Source organism: Scatophagus argus, chromosome 13 (genome assembly GCF_020382885.2).
Source record: "Scatophagus argus isolate fScaArg1 chromosome 13, fScaArg1.pri, whole genome shotgun sequence".
NCBI classification, from domain to species: domain Eukaryota; kingdom Metazoa; phylum Chordata; class Actinopteri; family Scatophagidae; genus Scatophagus; species Scatophagus argus.
The window spans coordinates 12,804,403-12,820,410 of record NC_058505.1 but is presented as its reverse complement, the minus strand read 5'-3'; the positions used below and the strand labels follow the sequence as shown (position 1 = coordinate 12,820,410).

Below are 16,008 nucleotides of genomic sequence, written 5' to 3'. Positions count from 1 at the left end.
CCCTGCAGGCAGGATGTGTGACTCACCACCATCAACCACACCTTCCTAAATGAGGGATGGTGCTCTTTTCTTTCTTCTGGTGCTAAGTGCCAAGTTAGTCATTTGTTAATGATTTTCTTGGACATCCAGTTACAGGCAAGCAATGCTTTGAGGGCAAATGCAGGTAAGTGCTTTGTTGCTACGGTAACGAAACTAACATGGCTTTTCCATTACATCATGATGAAGGGAAAATACATTTTTTTGGTTGTAGATTTATTTTGAAAAATTATAGGATTAAAAATGCCTCCATACTAAGACATACTATTATTTTGATGAAACGCTTGCCAGAGAGCCTTGCTGCATTAAATTCCATTGTATTTTGAACTGTCATTTAGTTCCTTAATTTTGTGTTTTCCACTATAAGTCAATGCAGAAAAGATGCAGCTGTTGAATAATAGACCTAACATGCAGGAAAAGAAGAGTTTAACACTCAAAATCTCTGCTTAATTTTGAAAACAAAATCTACAGCCTTGGTTCAGCATGTTCTGCTTTGGACCCACGCAGCAGTAAAAGAGCTACAAACTCACACAAAACATACACAAGAGAACAAGAATGACAAAGAGGGTGTGTGTGAGGTGAAGCAAAAACACCTTATAATGTCGAACACGGGCAGGGAAGCAAGCAGGACTGTCACCTACGATTGCGAAGACGAAGAACATGCCCTCAGTATGGTCTCTGAGAATTTGGGGGTTTTAACAAAAGGAGGAGGAAGTCTATGTTCTGTACTTTAAAATTATACATGATGTTTTAGAGTCACTCTTCCTAAATTTGACTACTGTATACCAAAACTGAAGAGGTGTCAAGCAAAAATCTGTTCTTAGTGTTATGTGGTATTTTGGAACAGCATTTAGACAATTCACACAAACAGGTTATTTATCTTACATGAATATAGAAAAGTAGATTTTTTTGATGGTAGTAGGTAGTAGTAGCTGTTCTGTAGGAACTTTGACTGATCCTGGATGCTGCACATTTAGTTACAACTTTATGTTGTGGAGGACAACTGTGAACACATGTCTAATATGTAAAACACAAGTAACTCCACTGGACAAATGTAACAAGCATTTACGAAACATTGACCTGACCGAGCCTCCTGTGCTGGAGCAGCAGCTGCATTAGAGTTTCAGAGATCTCCCTGTACCTCAGCCCATACAGGTATGGAGCAAACGCCCTGGGCAGCATCATGAAGACACACATATTGACTGTGCTGATCCACACACGAACATCTTGACTTATGTCTTTGCGATGGAACAGCATGAGCTCAAGGGAGAAAACGAAGCCGGGGAGAAAGTAGAGCAGAAGCAGAACCCCGTGAGCCAGCAGTGTGACCCGGGCCCTGGAGAAGCGGCTCTGCCAAATGCCCTGGGTCCTTGTTACCATGTAGAGCCGAATGTAGCAGTAAAAAATAAGTACAGCACAGATGAGTGCTGCGACGAAGAAGTAGATGTGGATCCCAATCATGTGCTTGAGCTGCATGAAGCCGAGGGAAATGATTGCCATGCACACAGCCAGCTTTTCCTGGGTATTTCCCCTTTCCCTCTCCATTATGATCACCAAGGTGAAAGGGTACACGGCCGCCAACAGCCACGCCCCCAGCAGTATGTGGTGGGTGCGGGCAGGCGGGAGGATGTCATGGTAACGGAGAGGCCATCGAACTGCAGCGTAGGTGTCCACCACCATGAGGGTGACAGTGAGGATAGCACTGCAGTAGGCGGTGATAGTGACAGCCGTGACCAGCTCGCAAACCAGCCACGGCATTTGAGCTCTCACTCTGTTACAGATCATTATGGCCAGGTTGAGAATGAGGAAGAGCATGTCTGCTGCCAGGGTGTTGGCCACCAGCAGGTAACGGGTTTCCTGACGCAAGGCAGGGGACAGAAAAATGCACATCAGAAGAACGGGATTGGCTAGCAGGGAGGACAGAGTGATGATTGCGGTGGGGATGAAAAAGAATTCCAGATTCCACCTCTGCAGGCTCTCCACCCAGTCCTGTGTGAGGTTTGCAATGAGTACTGATGTCATTTTGTCTTGAAATTAACGGAGACACAGATGTTCTGACTGAGGTGTGCTTTATGGTGTGTTGACTACTTCCTCCAGCAGCTTCTTGTCATATGAAAACACCTAAAATAACACCAACAGACCACTTTTGAAATGCAAGCACATAAATGCACACAAATTTCATATACAGACCACTTCATGTAATCTTTTCTTCCTACCTGAAAGCAAATATGGGTCTTGACATGGAGTGTTAACAAAGGCAGGAAAAAGTTTACACTATCTCTCTAGATGTTCATATATATACATCATTTTGATGTATTGCAGGCTTGGCAAGCCTGTAATGCTGTTCTGAAAAACATTGATCTAATTTTTGTAAGGCTCCAGATTAAAACAGCCCAGGTCATTTTTAACAAACTTCAGACCATTCAGTAACAAACTGAATGGACAATTAACTCATTGTAAGAAAATGTACATTCAATAATTTAAGAAAACGCCTCAACTGACCACATACATTTGCCTACACGTTTGAGTAAAATGTCAGCGTTCAACATATAATTAAGTTTTATCTAAAAAATACATTATACCACTACTCCCCTAAATGGTTACAAAGGCTCAAAACACTTGAGACAAAAACAGTAAATCACTTGCTCTTGTTGCTATTGATTGACCAAAGGTGAGTTTTCTTACCTGATGTTCAGAAGAGAAAAAGCTCCATGTTGCACATCCATTAGGCTTACGCTTCTGTAAATCAATGGGTTCGACTTGTCTCATTTGGTGACCCTATCTGATGGACTCTTTGTTGACTTATACAGACACAGCCACTTAGCTGTCACATAGTAACAGGGTGGAGCTTTGATCCTCTTCACTGCTCCTCATGCTGTTGCTATTTCAATGTTTTCTAGCCAAGGTGTTTTACATCAAGAACTCCTTTGGAAACTATCCAGATTCACATTTCTTTCCTTATGTCACTGCGCCAAGCATCAAGGCAGCAACACCTCTCAAACTGCTTCAGGGTCACTTAACAGGATGTCAAAAATGCTTCTGACTGTGGGAAAGACGTATAGGAGAAGTTTCTCACAATCACAGTTGGAATTCATTCACATCAAGTCCAACCTCACACTGACATCATCACATCCTGATCCTGATGCGGCCACTCAGACAAACATGTTTCAAACCAGATGGTCTGTTGCCATTATGGGCACATTCAAAAGAGAACATACAACATAATGACCACAGCATCATGTTTCTATGTGTGTTTTAGATAAGACTCTTCAATAGCGCTTGATGTAGCAATGACAGACCTGAGATCAGCTAAAAGCATTCATTTTATTGGTCACCATCATGTGTCATTTTCTCTGATCATGTAATTTCCTTTTTAAATTATGTTACTTCAGTCCCTCTGTCATTGTCATTTATTTCTCCTCTTCCTGTATCCACTTTTCCCTCCTGTCTCCTCATCCTCTTCATCCTCCTCCTCTTCCTCAGCATCACTATCAGCCTCAGCGCTGCCCTCCCGCCACTCCTGTTCTTGCAATTCTCTTGCCATCAGTCTCTTAAATACATCATATTCCTCTGCTGACGCTTTGGCAACTTGTGTGAGGAAAATGTCCTGGTTGACATTAAGGATGATGTCCAGTTTAGGGTTGATGATGAGTGTTTGTCCGTGCTTGTCGGGGGTTTGATACAGGCCCCTGCGCTCCAGAAAACAGTGTCGAACGCGCACCTCGTCCAGAGTGAAACGGAACAACCTGCACTTCACCATCTCTGCTTGTTTGACCCCCATACGAAAGTAGACGTACTGTGGAGACATGAGTTAACACATGCTGTTACAAGCAACAAAAAAACTCAGTTTGGAATGACTAAAAACACAAAGATAACCCCAAAGAATGACTTAAATAATACTCATTGCTATACAAGTACAATGTACTTATAGCAAGAGTGCAACAACTAACTCATCAGATATTATAGCTTTAAAGCATATATCAAACCATTATTAGCTAAATCATCAGTTCCCAGGTTAAAAACATACTAGCATACTAGAAATGCTTGGTCTTGAATGTGCCGTTGATGAACACTATTGTTCTCCAATGCAAGAAAATGGATGAGCTAGTCACAGTACAAAAAAGTTAATCATATTGTGGATGGTGGAGGTACATCTACAGGAAAACTGTTCAAAAACACAAAAACTTTGGGGAAAAGTCTTGGATCATTTCCCGTTAGCCAAAAACTGTAAAATATGGTGATTTCTCATGGAAAAGAAACAGCATACAGTAGTACCTAATGTATGCACTTACTGCCTAGCTTGAACTGGGACACAACCAATGTCAACAGGAGTCCCATGGCAAGGTTGTTGTGTTTACAACCACATGATGTTTGATCAAGTTTTGAGTCAATAAATCTGCAGTCTACCACGAGAACTACTGCACACCTCTAACTCAACCAATGATCACTTAGGCCTGCAAGAAATGGTTATTTTAAGTTTGATTTTCTGATTAATCATCCATTCTAGAAAAATGTGTTAAAATGGCTTTGAAGAAAGTAATGTCTTCAAGTTGCTTGTTATATCCAACTAAAAGATCAAAACCCATGGACATTTTGGGAACTACTACCAGTGATCATGTTATTTTACAAATAGCTTACTTGACCAATCATTTATCAAGGTTACTAACCTTTATTTACTTTGTGTGTCATTATTAAGTCTGCAAAACTTTCATGTCTCATTCCTTTCTTGTTTGGTGTACATGCTGACCTGAAACTTGTATTCCAGCTGAGCCATGTTTTCCCCGACAATGGCCGGACTATCTCTGAGGATGTCCGTAACCTGCTGGACAGTAAACAGGCACTTCTCCCTGAGGAACAATGCTGCCCTGTTTACTGTCTTCACAGTCAAAGTCAGGATCTGGGGGTGATGGGTCACCACTCTTTGAAGACTGCCTAAAAGATGGAATAATAAGGAAAAACACTGGTTGGATAATCATACAGTACACTCCATTGTCATTAATAGAGCACACATATGAACTCTGATGACCATGTTGTCACCTTCAACTAAACCTAGTTTCCGCAGGTTGTCTATGCGCTGCTGAAGGTGCGATTCCTTGACAGTCAGGACATCAGGACATTTCTCCAGCAGTTTCAACACACTGGAAGGACTGAGGCCCAAAACAAACAGAACTGTGAGAGTAGACAGAGCATGTTTGGCAGAACTTTCGCCTCTGACTTTGGACACTGCATTACAGATGCGCTCTGCCTGGGTGTCCGTGAATCCCATATCGACCAAAGAGCGCAGGGACAGCTCTGTGGCTGGCTTGCTGGATAGAGGAATGAGTTCATGGTTGTGCTGATTTGACTGCAGACCACGCTGGCTGGTGGAGGAAGAGAGCAATCTACACCTTTTGAGCACAGGTGCACACTGGAGGTGGCATCTCGAAAACTGAGGGGGAGCGACGACCGAGGAGGCACTTCTTACAGTCCAACGAACAACCTGAGAAAAGCAACCAGGAGTTATAAAACACTGACATCAGTTATGTGTCTGTTTTAATCCGTGCTCTAAGAACACGGCGAACGGTCAGAACAGGACAATTATCGCTGTAGACCTCAGAAGAAAAGTTAGCGGAAGACATGTCAATAAACAAGCTGTGATATCACTAGCCTAAATTAGCAAACATGAAGGTTACAGCGGAAGATTGTAGGCTTTCCGGTTGCATTCGTCTCTACGCCACGTTTAAATAACACGGTTCAATAAAGTAAACATTTTAGAAAGTACTTGTTTTATATTCATTCAGAGAAATTTCAAAATTGTGTCATGTTTTATAGAGTTCTGATTCACCTGGCGCGCAGCAACTCTGGTACCCATGCTTGTCCGTCGTATATATACTTCCGAGTTTCATCTTAAACACAAGAGAACAATAGTTCCGCTGCATTCTCCTTGCTTGACGAAATGTCTATGTACTTAAGTACGCACAGCAAGAGTGCAAATCATACATTTAAATGATTTCGCTACCATTACTGATAGATATGTTCGAGGTGTAGTGGAAAAAAAAACAGAAATGTCTGTGACCAAATATTTATTACCATATAAAAATAAACAGATAAAACATTGTAAATATATTTACATTTTTAATTAAAACATTCAAGATTAAAATAGTGTCCATGAAAAATAAACTGATTCCCTTCAACTTCAAACTAACTAACTACTGTGTGGTTTCTCTGAGGCAAATAAATAAAAAAGTCAAGGGTGCAGTCACTTGTGAGCTTTGCTGGCAAAGCTAGATCCCTGTGAATCTTTACTATGATTTTAATGCTTTGATTTTTCATAAATCCCAAGAATATTTGAAATATATATTAAATAGAAGGGGAAAAAAATGCAGGTACATCACAATGTGGTTGCTTTCCTGTGTTACCAATCACAAATATGTCAACAAGCACATTTTCACCAACAACTCGACAATGATATTCAACCCCCTTTTTATGCAAGCTGTATATCCTCCATGACGTCAAAGGTCTACTTGTCTCTCAAAGACTTTGTCTAAAAAGCAATGTTTGATTACGGCCTTGGACTCTGACAAGATTCCCTTTTTTTTTAAGTTGCACTTCATGTCCTCTTTGCACTGCTGCAGATTAAACGCTGGATCGATGGTTGGAGAAAAGTTCAGTCTTTAATCCTCATGAAGGTACTTCTGAAGCTCTGTTTCCAGAGCCACCATTGACAGCCTGTCATCATCCTCCTCCTCCTCCTCATCATCATCATCATCATCAGGAAGAGTCTCATCATGCTGATCTGGGAACAAGCTGTGCCTGACACACACTTTAGGACCGGGCTCCTGGTACTCTGGTGAGCCTGTTAAAAGAAGGGAGGGTCCTGAGGACATGAGCTCTGTTCTGCATAGCAGAGACTACAGTTTGTACAGATAATAATCTCTACACAGGGAATAAGGTAATATGACAAAATATCCACTAATGAGTTATGGGTATTTTTAGAACCTATACAATGACGCAGACTCATCTTATCTGAAGTGGAAAACATGTCTGACCACTATCAGGCTAATCCTTGTGTTAATGAGCACTCACAGTAGCTCTGAGTTGTGGGGACCACCTCTGCCCAGCTGTAGTCTGACAGGGAAATGGATTGGCTGATCCAGGACTGCAGCAGCAGCTGGTCCAGAGTCATTCTCTGAGTGGGATCAGGCTGTAGCAGCCCATTTAACACACCCTGAAGGTCTGAGAGAGTATATGGAGACATTTCAGCACTGAGGTATAGAAATATTTTTGGAAACTGAATCACTTTTCTGTGCGACAGTCACTGGAAACAGCAGTATACCTGAGGAGAGCGGGAATGGGGGCTTTAGTTTTGCATTCAGGATTTCCTCCACACCACAGAAGGGGTTCTCGCTGAAGAGCAGAGTATAGAGCAACACACCAAGAGACCACATCTCCAGCTCAGGACCCTCATAGCTGCAACAGATGCCCAACAAGGAGACAAACAATTAAGATTACACTTAGCAATAAGGAAAGATTTCATTCATCAGTTAATTAAGTGCTTGTGTGTGGCTCTCACTTTATGATCTGTATATCCTTGAAGCTACATGTAATTTAAATGTACAACATAAAGGTTAAAGTTCTATAAAAGTTACACAGGACTGAAAAATAGTGCTCTGACCCAGATGTTTTTGTCATGGACTGCATTAAGTGAGCTGTGTAAATACAATGGCAATTACTCCCCTTTGTCCTAAACCATAAAGGGACACTGTTATAAGATTTCCTATTTGCTGTTAAATGAACTGTAACAAAGATCATTTGTCATTCCCAGTCATTATGTACTTACGGATTTCCCTGAAGCACCTCCGGGGAGCAGTACTCCAGTGTGCCACAGAAATTGTAAAAGAGCTTGCCAGGAGCCATCATGGCAGCAGAGCCAAAGTCTATCAGTCGAATGTAGAAACATTTGTCGATGATGATATTCTCATCTTTAATGTCCCTGTGAAGGATGTTCTTAGACCTCAGATAGAAGACAGCAGCCACCAGCTAGAAAGAGATACGCCCTCCAGTTTAACAGTTGAACACTTCACCTTTCAGAGCACAGTCTCCTATCATATGTGTTTTCTTCACTACAGGATATACATACCTGTCTAAAGATGTAGCTGGCCAGAGGTTCATCCAGCCTTGGCTGCATGTCTATGAATTCAAAAAGGTCCAAGCCATCTCCATGTTTCTCCATCACCATCTGGAAGTAACTCCCATTTTCAAAGACCTCCAACACCTGGTGGAGGTGGTGGGTATACACATATAGAGAATGAGCAAATTAATTTAGTATAATAAATGGACACAGGCCTTCAGGTGGGGCAGATGAGGTCATGGTGGCAACAAATGAATAAAACAAGGTGTGCTGCTGAGAAAACGAAAAGAACATTTAAAAAATTATTACAGATTATTGCTCAAGGTAACACTGTGTACAGTGTTTTTTTTCTGTATCATGGCCTTAAATATGTAGGATAAAAGGGCAGCTTTGTTTGAGTGGAATAAATAGATTCTGAGATAGTGAAAGGACTGTCTGTTGAGAACACTGATTCATTGTTGAGATTTTGTACAGTTCTTTATTTAAAACCGGAATGACAAGGTTCTAAAAATGTGGTCTAGAAAAACCCTTTGGTCCATTTTTACAATCTTTTGTCTTAAAGATTTTGATGTGCTTGCCTGGTTACCTTAACTATGTTGTGGTGCTGTACTCGTGTCAGTATGGCAATCTCCTGGCTGACTCGTCCCAGCATGGGGTCATCTACCCAGCAGTCACTCACTATCCTGGCCTTGCTAATGAACTTCACTACAACCTGCAAATTCAAAAAGAGACCACATCACCGCAAAGATCATATCAGCCTCGCAAAACTTATTGTGGTTTTCTTTCAACAACATTAGATTTTAAACACTCTTACATAAAAATTGCTGCATACTGCATATACATGAAGGAGACATGTTTCTGCATTAATGAAAATGTTTTCTTACTTCTTGTCCATCACAGCGCCTTATTGCCTTCCAGACAAAGCCAAAGGCTCCTTTACCCACTGCTTTAAGGGGCAGGTAATCTTCTTCAAACTGACCATCACAGGCTTGAGACTGCTCTAGGTCCATGGTGGAGCGTAATGCCTCCCCATGACTGGTCTCACCAATTCTCTAAGGGGGAGAAAGAATCATGAATTAAAAGCAGACAAACATTTTTTTTATATTTTGATAAGGAATTAACATAAGAATTTACATTTCCCTAAAAATCTTTACTAACACTGACCCCTCCTAGACTGGTCTGTGACTGGTTGTGTTGTGATCGATATGTTTGCAACAGTGCCCCCTGTTGGTCTGTCCTACTCATCCACACACAGAACATGGAGCGCCCATCAATGAGGGTGGTTCTGCACACATCACACTGCACATCTGGAGAAAAAAAATAAGGCACAGTTTAAAGCCTTTTTTTGTAGACTGTTTTGGAGAGAAACAGAGTAACAGTCGTAGTAGTACCAACCTACTCTTGTACCATCTCTGTGGTACGCACTTCCTTTGAATCGACCCTCCAGTATCTGTGTACCGTCTGCGGGAAGGGTCTGTTCATTCACCTTCTGTTTCTTAGGAGTAGATGTGGCAGGAATGTCTGTCATTGACTGAATTCCACTGTTCAATTGCACGCAGAACTGCTGGCTCTGTTCTTTTTGAACTGAAGCTGCCCACTGATCCTGCTCACCCTGGACTTTTTCTAATTGCACTTCACTTGAGCCATCTCTGGTTTCTACGCCAGCATTCCCAGTCTCAACGGCCTCTGCCTCCTGGTCAGACTCTACCACGCATGGGGAGGGTGTACGCAGGAGCTCAGCTGTATCGCAGGATGTCAAGGAGTGTTGGTTATCACTATTATACCCTCCACCGCTAAGCAGCTCTATACTACTGCTCAGATCGAGGTCAGCCAGGGCCCGGGTCACCAGATCACCATTGCTGTTGAGGTCCAGGAAACAGCTTGCTGAGTTCACAATGTGTGCTGAGCGAGAGTCCTCCATCTGGCCTGGATCAGAAACACCATGGCCGGCAAACTTTTCACAGAAGCCAGAGGAAGACCTGGGAAATAATGTTTCCATAAACATGATAACGAAAAAATCATCTGTAGTTTTTCTGTCTAATCTCCAATCTGACACACCTCCAACAATTAAGACTGCATCAAATTGAAATTACTGGAAATTCTGGTCTATTTCAGTGGTTATTTGCCTGTAAATAAGCAGTTCTAATCTCTCCTTGTCTTTTAGCCTTGGTCATTGATATAACAGACAGGCTGTCTTAATTGAATATCTGATTGGGTGATTAATTGCAAGTTTAAAGAAGGTTATATGTTTTGGTGTTAAAATGCGGTGAATGAATAGAACTGCAACTTTAACCCTCACGCCCTCACCTGCTCTCCAGTGAAATGACCTCAAAGCTGGAGTCATGGAGGACAGAAGCACATGAGCGGTTGTCTTTGTCTACATTTGGAGAGGTGCCACCCATCCTGACAGCAGCCTGTCCATTGTGACTGGGAGACTCTAAAAAGGGGGAAAAAATGAGACAACAACAGAAAGTTGATAAAAAAAAAGCTTGTATGCCTCAAAAAACTGCTCTTTTAATACTATAAAGTCTGTTGATGTAAAATCCCTCTCCAGACTACAGGAAATCTTTACACATAGCAGATAAGAGTTTCACTAACCATTACAATATGTACTGTAGTTCTGTAGTACACACTGGAGTCTCAGGGTTGTAAGAAAGAACTACAGTTCTTGTAAATAAAAACTACAACAGATTAGGAACACCATACCTGGAATAACTTTGATGGCAGGTTGTCGATTTTCATGGACCTCACTGCTGAGCTGCTGGCTATGTTGCGGTCGTACAGTGGGAAACAAGCAGCAGGTGCGTTCTTCTGGAGGTTCAACCAAGGCAAATGTCTTGAGGAGCGCCTGAGTGGTATCTGCACTGTCTAGTTTGCTATGGCAAAGAGCAACCTGAGCTGCCTCCTCCAACAGCTCTGCGGTGTCATTGACTCTGCAGAAAGAATGGCTAGCTTTTTAATCTATATTAATTTGAACAGTTGTAATGTCAAAGAAGGTCAAATAAGAATGAAATGATCATAATGTAGAGGCTAAAAATATGCATGTGAAGCAGCTGCTCTCGTACTTTATACATGCTTCATAAGCAGGACGGGTTGGTTTGGAGGCATCACTTTTTTTTTAAAGCCCTACTTGTTTGCTTGTAAGCACACTGTATAAATCACTGAATCACTTGCTTATAAACATTCAGTACATTCACTGATTTCTAACTCTTAAAAAAGACAATCTTGTTTTCAGGTCAGTGTCTGTAATTCGGTATGAAAAAGTCTCTCAAGATTACTCTCTTTGTGAAAGAGTGAGGATGTATTTCTGTCTGCCAGATGGGGGAGACAAAGGCTCTGCACTGCAGGTTTAAATGTGCCTACAGGGTGATGCATTTAATTGTCTGGATGGTGCTAAAGCAACTGTTGCTTTCCAATCATTCATGAAAATACAAAAGCACAGATGTAGTCTAATGTCTGCTGGGATGTCACCCTCTGTGCAGGCAGAACATGAACACGATCAAGAGCCTATGAAGTTACAGAGTCAAGTATAAATCATTCAGGTGGCTTATTACAAAGACATAAGGATAACTCACGTAATCACACGTGTGGAGGTGACAGCAGGAGGAGAAAGGGTGGACAAAGCACTGCCCTGTTTCTCCAGCATGGTGCTGGTTCCAGTGAAGATCCTGCCCCTCCCTGTGGAGGTTCTTCCCAGGATGGCATGATGCACCATGGCCATATCACCAGCCACCAGTGACAAAGGGTCTAGGATTGAGAGAAAGACAGAAATTATGAAATCACACACAGTGTAAATAAGCAGCACTACATGACAAAATAAAAACACACAACAGGAATAAACTCAGTGTAAACCTGTGTGTATGTATGAATATATGCTTAGCACAGCAGACAAGTTTATACCAGTGTAATTCTAAGATAATAATAGTGGATTTTGAATTTTGTATTATTCTTGTAAACAGGAAGCATGATGTTGCAATGGAGTTGCCATCGAGGCTACAACTGGAGCCCTATTTTAAGTGTGTACTTGTTTACATTTTGACAAATTAGGACTATTAAAAGTATACTAAATTGACAATTAGCAGTTCCTGCTCACTATGCATCTATGAATGTATAGACAGCTATTGCTCTAAATCCACAGAATTCCTAATGAGATGATTCTCAATCTCTGGAGTCTTAGGAAGAGTAAATCACAGTGAAACAAAAATATGCAGATTACGACTGAGGCTCCTGTTATTCTTAGAACACGAAAAGGTACTTGTCTCTTTCATATGATGCAATTTGTTTGTCCTGTCCTTTGACTGTCCCCACCCCCATAGTTTGAAACCCTCATTGTGAACAAGCTGTCATTTTGTACACTTCAAAAATACATACAAATGCTCACCAGACTTTCCTAATACTTTGGATGAAGCTGTACTTTTACAATCCTCCGCCTGAGAATCAGAGAAGGAGTTGGCTTCTCTGTCCGGGTCAGACATCCACTCATAGAAACCAGGCATCAGAAAAGTGACACTCTGTTAATGACAAAGCAGCAGTGACAGAAGTGAGAGTAGGCGTGGCCCAGACAAGGCCAGACAGCCTTGTTCAGCTGGTCATGTTGGCAAACCTTTTTCAACAGCTCCTTCTTGCTGTAGCCAAACAGACTGAGAGCCAGGTGGTTGTGGATGCTGTAGATCGAGCCATCAGGGTGGAGCAGGAGGAGGCCGCTCAGAGGAGCAAACACCCAAACTGTTCCAGAATACTCCAGTGAAGGGCTGGGGGAGAAAACAACGCTGTCCACTTTGACTTCTGTAAGAGTAGAGACACACAATGAAGATGCACAATTAGCCATAACAACTCTACTAGATTGCAGTACATGATGAACAATGTTGAAGGAAACATGCTACAAAATAACATGCTAGAGTACTCAGATTAATTTTTTATTGTAACGAGTAATGTAACATACTAGTTTTGCAATCCAAGTTATCAGTTATTCTGTTAGGCTTTCAAATAAGCAATCTGTAAGGACTCTCTAAGATGGTCAGGTCTGTTTGCTCTGTGAAAACAGTTTTTATTGTTGCAGGACTGTATGCATCTTTCATATGTTGCTGTTTGTTGAATTCACCTGAATGCATCTTTTATGTTTTTGGTGTATGCTGACAAGATTTGGGGTCATTTCTCTTGATATAAAATCCCAGTTGTTTTTAACTTTTATAACTAGAATTCAAGATAAAAAGTCAAAATTTTCATTACCTTCCCAACAAGGGTTCATATTATCTTGTCTACCTTATTCTTAATGTAAAAGGACTGATGAGTATAACATCCTTTAAATTCTTGGACAGCATAACAGACTATAGATAACGCAGTCTTTTTTAAATCCTTCTCTGACCTAGCATTATGTCCCAGCCTTGTTTGGGGAGGGACAAAAAAATGTAACACCCTACCAGAGGACGGTTCTCTTGCTTGAAGTTGCTCTCGGGGTTCAGGGTTTGAGCCTCCTGACTTGCACACAGAGGGGGTGAGAGGAGAGCATGGCTGCTTGTTGTGTGCATCTGATCTTTCAAGACTGTCTGTTAGGCAGCTACAGCCAGATCCATTTTTTTGGTGCTGGGGCCTCCCACAAACCACTTCCCCCTGGAGTTTTATACATAGTGGGATTGATGCACCACTTCTGCTTTTACCACACACTCTCTGTACTCTCAGCATCTGTAAGACGGAAAGAAGAGTCAAGTCAAAAATGACTTGCAAAAATAGCCTGGCTTAAAACATGGAAAAGGATTTCTTTTCTGCATCTTCCTAAAATGTCTAAGAAGCACACTGGATGACAGAAACTTGAAAGCAAAGCTTAAGAAAGGGATTCTTTTCTTAGCTGAGTGGGACAGTTTTGGTTGTAATATATGCTTACTTTGGGCAATGCATTACTGCGGAGGGGGATTTGTAAAGAAGGGATTAGTTCCTTAATATACACTCCTTTTAACTCATCGGGTTGGTGGTATCCATGAAGCTGGGCAAAAGCCAAGTCACAGGTCAGGATGCTGCCCTAGAAAAAGCATCAAAGGTGTAACAAAGCATTGCATTAATGAGTTAACTAACTAAATAAATAAATAAATCACACTACAAAAGCTGCTAAATAAAGATGGACTTACATCTTGTGAAAAAGACAGACAGGCTGATACCCTTTCAACATTTTCCATTATGACAAGATGATGTTCTTCATTTTGTGAGTGTCTGAGGGTACACACCGACACTGGTACGTCTCCAGATGGTGTCACAATATCCACCTACAGAAAAATTAGCATATTAAAAAAGACATTCTTCTTCAAAATATCTCGACAGTAGTTCAAAACAGTCATGTTTTGAAAAAAATTTGAGAATTTAACATATATAGTTATTTTTATTTTCAGATTTTCTAGTTCGTATTTTTCATACCACTTTTCCAGAGACAGCTGCAACAGTTCCATCCATAAGTGGAAAATCTTCTTCCAGTGCTTCTTCTAGGACCTGACTGGTTTTCTTCATGATACAGGAAAGTTTTTTTCCAATCACCTCACTGCTGGTGCACTCAAACAATTTGCAGGCCTGTTCATCTGCTGACAAAATCTGGAAAATGAAGATAAAACACTTTTACACTTTTAGTACAGTATGATAAATACTGCTTACTGCTGACATTAAGTGCACACACAGTACCTCTCGAGTTTTATGGTCAACAATGACAATGGCTTTGTTTGGGCTGAGGGCGGATAGAGATCCTGACAGGCTAAAATCTCCGGACATCAACTGACTGAACAAGCTTTCTTCTGTCTCTGATACAGTGGACAGGTGTGGCAGGGAGACAGCAGGAACCTGGGACCTTGAATGTAAGCTAGAGATCTGGCAATTTCTTGCAGCAACAGAACTACAGTGATCCAGACGTTCACCTGTGAGCAAAAATTGGAGACAGTTAAAAAAATATATCACTTTCTCTCACCCTCATCCTCAACATTTTTTCAATCTGTTACACCCACCTCGTAGAGAACCAGGATAACAACGTCGTTGCAATGCCAAAAGGGTCTTTTTGTACAGCGGTCTCTGAGTACATGGGTAGGACTTATTCAGGTCGAAGTCATCGTCCAGGAGATGGCAGGAGAGGTCGGGCACCACACAAATGGTGTCTCCTTTACCTCTGTCGCTTTGGCTCGCCCAAAAAAGATTCTCACTCGACAGCGACATTGTTGGTTATCCAGCTGGCTAGAATGAATGGATCGCAGCATTTAACAGTATTATACGCTGACAGGATACCCGAGCCGATTACAAGCGTTTCAGCTAACGCAGAAAATGTTTAACTGATTAAAATTTGTTTAACTGATCAGGGCTCTATAGTGTCAATACTTACCTCGATTCGTGGAAAGAAACTGCGCAGCTTGTGCTTCCCGGCTGTTAACGAGACAAGCAGCTCCAGAAAAAGGACACAGCAGTTTCAGTTGACGCTAGGTAGTTGACAAGGTAACGTTACCTCCCCTGCGCTATCTGGCTAGCTAGCCATCTGCTAAACTGCCGAGGCAAAGAAAACGCCGACGTGCTGTTTGGCTCTGGAACAGCAAGGGTAGCCACGGCAGTCCTGAGCAATTTTTTCCGAGTTGACGTTACAGTAGTATTAGCACAACTCTGACATGATTCCAGCAGGTTATATAAGAAAAAAATGAAGATTTTAATGCTACTATTTCACTTAGAACCGCAGCTGTTTTCATAAACCGCGGGCTTCGAGCGCCTGGCGAATGGATTCGAGGAAGTTCCCCGAAGCCAATCAAATATCACGCTTCTAAAAAAGAACAGCTCATTGGATAACTTGCCGGAAACGCCCGCCTTTGTTTCCATGGGAACAGGCCACCGAAGCAACCAAATAAAAT

General features: G+C 41.7%; 3 protein-coding genes across 5 annotated transcripts; all 3 read right to left on the bottom strand.

Moving 5' to 3' along the window:
- Positions 1-296: 296 nt before the first annotated feature.
- LOC124069028 (probable G-protein coupled receptor 148) lies at positions 297-3,112 on the bottom strand. Its single transcript, XM_046407717.1, has 2 exons — positions 2,722-3,112; positions 297-2,157 (listed from the first exon to the last, which is right to left on the bottom strand). The coding sequence occupies exon 2, from the start codon at positions 2,056-2,058 to the stop codon at positions 1,102-1,104; it is 957 nt and encodes a 318-aa protein (XP_046263673.1). The 5' UTR covers positions 2,059-2,157; positions 2,722-3,112; the 3' UTR covers positions 297-1,101.
- A 182-nt stretch (positions 3,113-3,294) lies between these two features.
- Positions 3,295-6,017, bottom strand: mterf4 (mitochondrial transcription termination factor 4). 2 transcript variants are annotated; one of them, XM_046407715.1, is made up of 4 exons: positions 5,861-6,017; positions 5,086-5,515; positions 4,784-4,968; positions 3,295-3,832 (listed from the first exon to the last, which is right to left on the bottom strand). In XM_046407715.1, exons 1-4 carry the CDS (start codon positions 5,885-5,887, stop codon positions 3,443-3,445), a joined length of 1,032 nt encoding a protein of 343 aa, XP_046263671.1. In that variant the 5' UTR covers positions 5,888-6,017; the 3' UTR covers positions 3,295-3,442. The 2 variants fall into 2 exon arrangements, with proteins under 2 accessions (XP_046263671.1, XP_046263672.1); XM_046407716.1 differs by having other exon boundaries at positions 3,376-3,832; positions 5,074-5,515; positions 5,861-5,913.
- A 574-nt stretch (positions 6,018-6,591) lies between these two features.
- Positions 6,592-15,888, bottom strand: pask (PAS domain containing serine/threonine kinase). Of its 2 annotated transcripts, none has more exons than XM_046407712.1 (21): positions 15,495-15,888; positions 15,127-15,349; positions 14,810-15,039; positions 14,552-14,722; positions 14,269-14,403; positions 14,028-14,162; positions 13,567-13,828; positions 12,750-12,931; positions 12,528-12,657; positions 11,722-11,893; positions 10,853-11,079; positions 10,454-10,583; positions 9,542-10,125; positions 9,311-9,453; positions 9,031-9,198; positions 8,733-8,858; positions 8,156-8,290; positions 7,856-8,055; positions 7,352-7,485; positions 7,102-7,251; positions 6,592-6,871 (listed from the first exon to the last, which is right to left on the bottom strand). In XM_046407712.1, exons 2-21 carry the CDS (start codon positions 15,329-15,331, stop codon positions 6,690-6,692), a joined length of 3,801 nt encoding a protein of 1,266 aa, XP_046263668.1. In that variant the 5' UTR covers positions 15,332-15,349; positions 15,495-15,888; the 3' UTR covers positions 6,592-6,689. The 2 variants fall into 2 exon arrangements, with proteins under 2 accessions (XP_046263668.1, XP_046263669.1); XM_046407713.1 differs by having other exon boundaries at positions 15,127-15,345.
- Between the last annotated feature and the right edge of the window lie 120 nt (positions 15,889-16,008).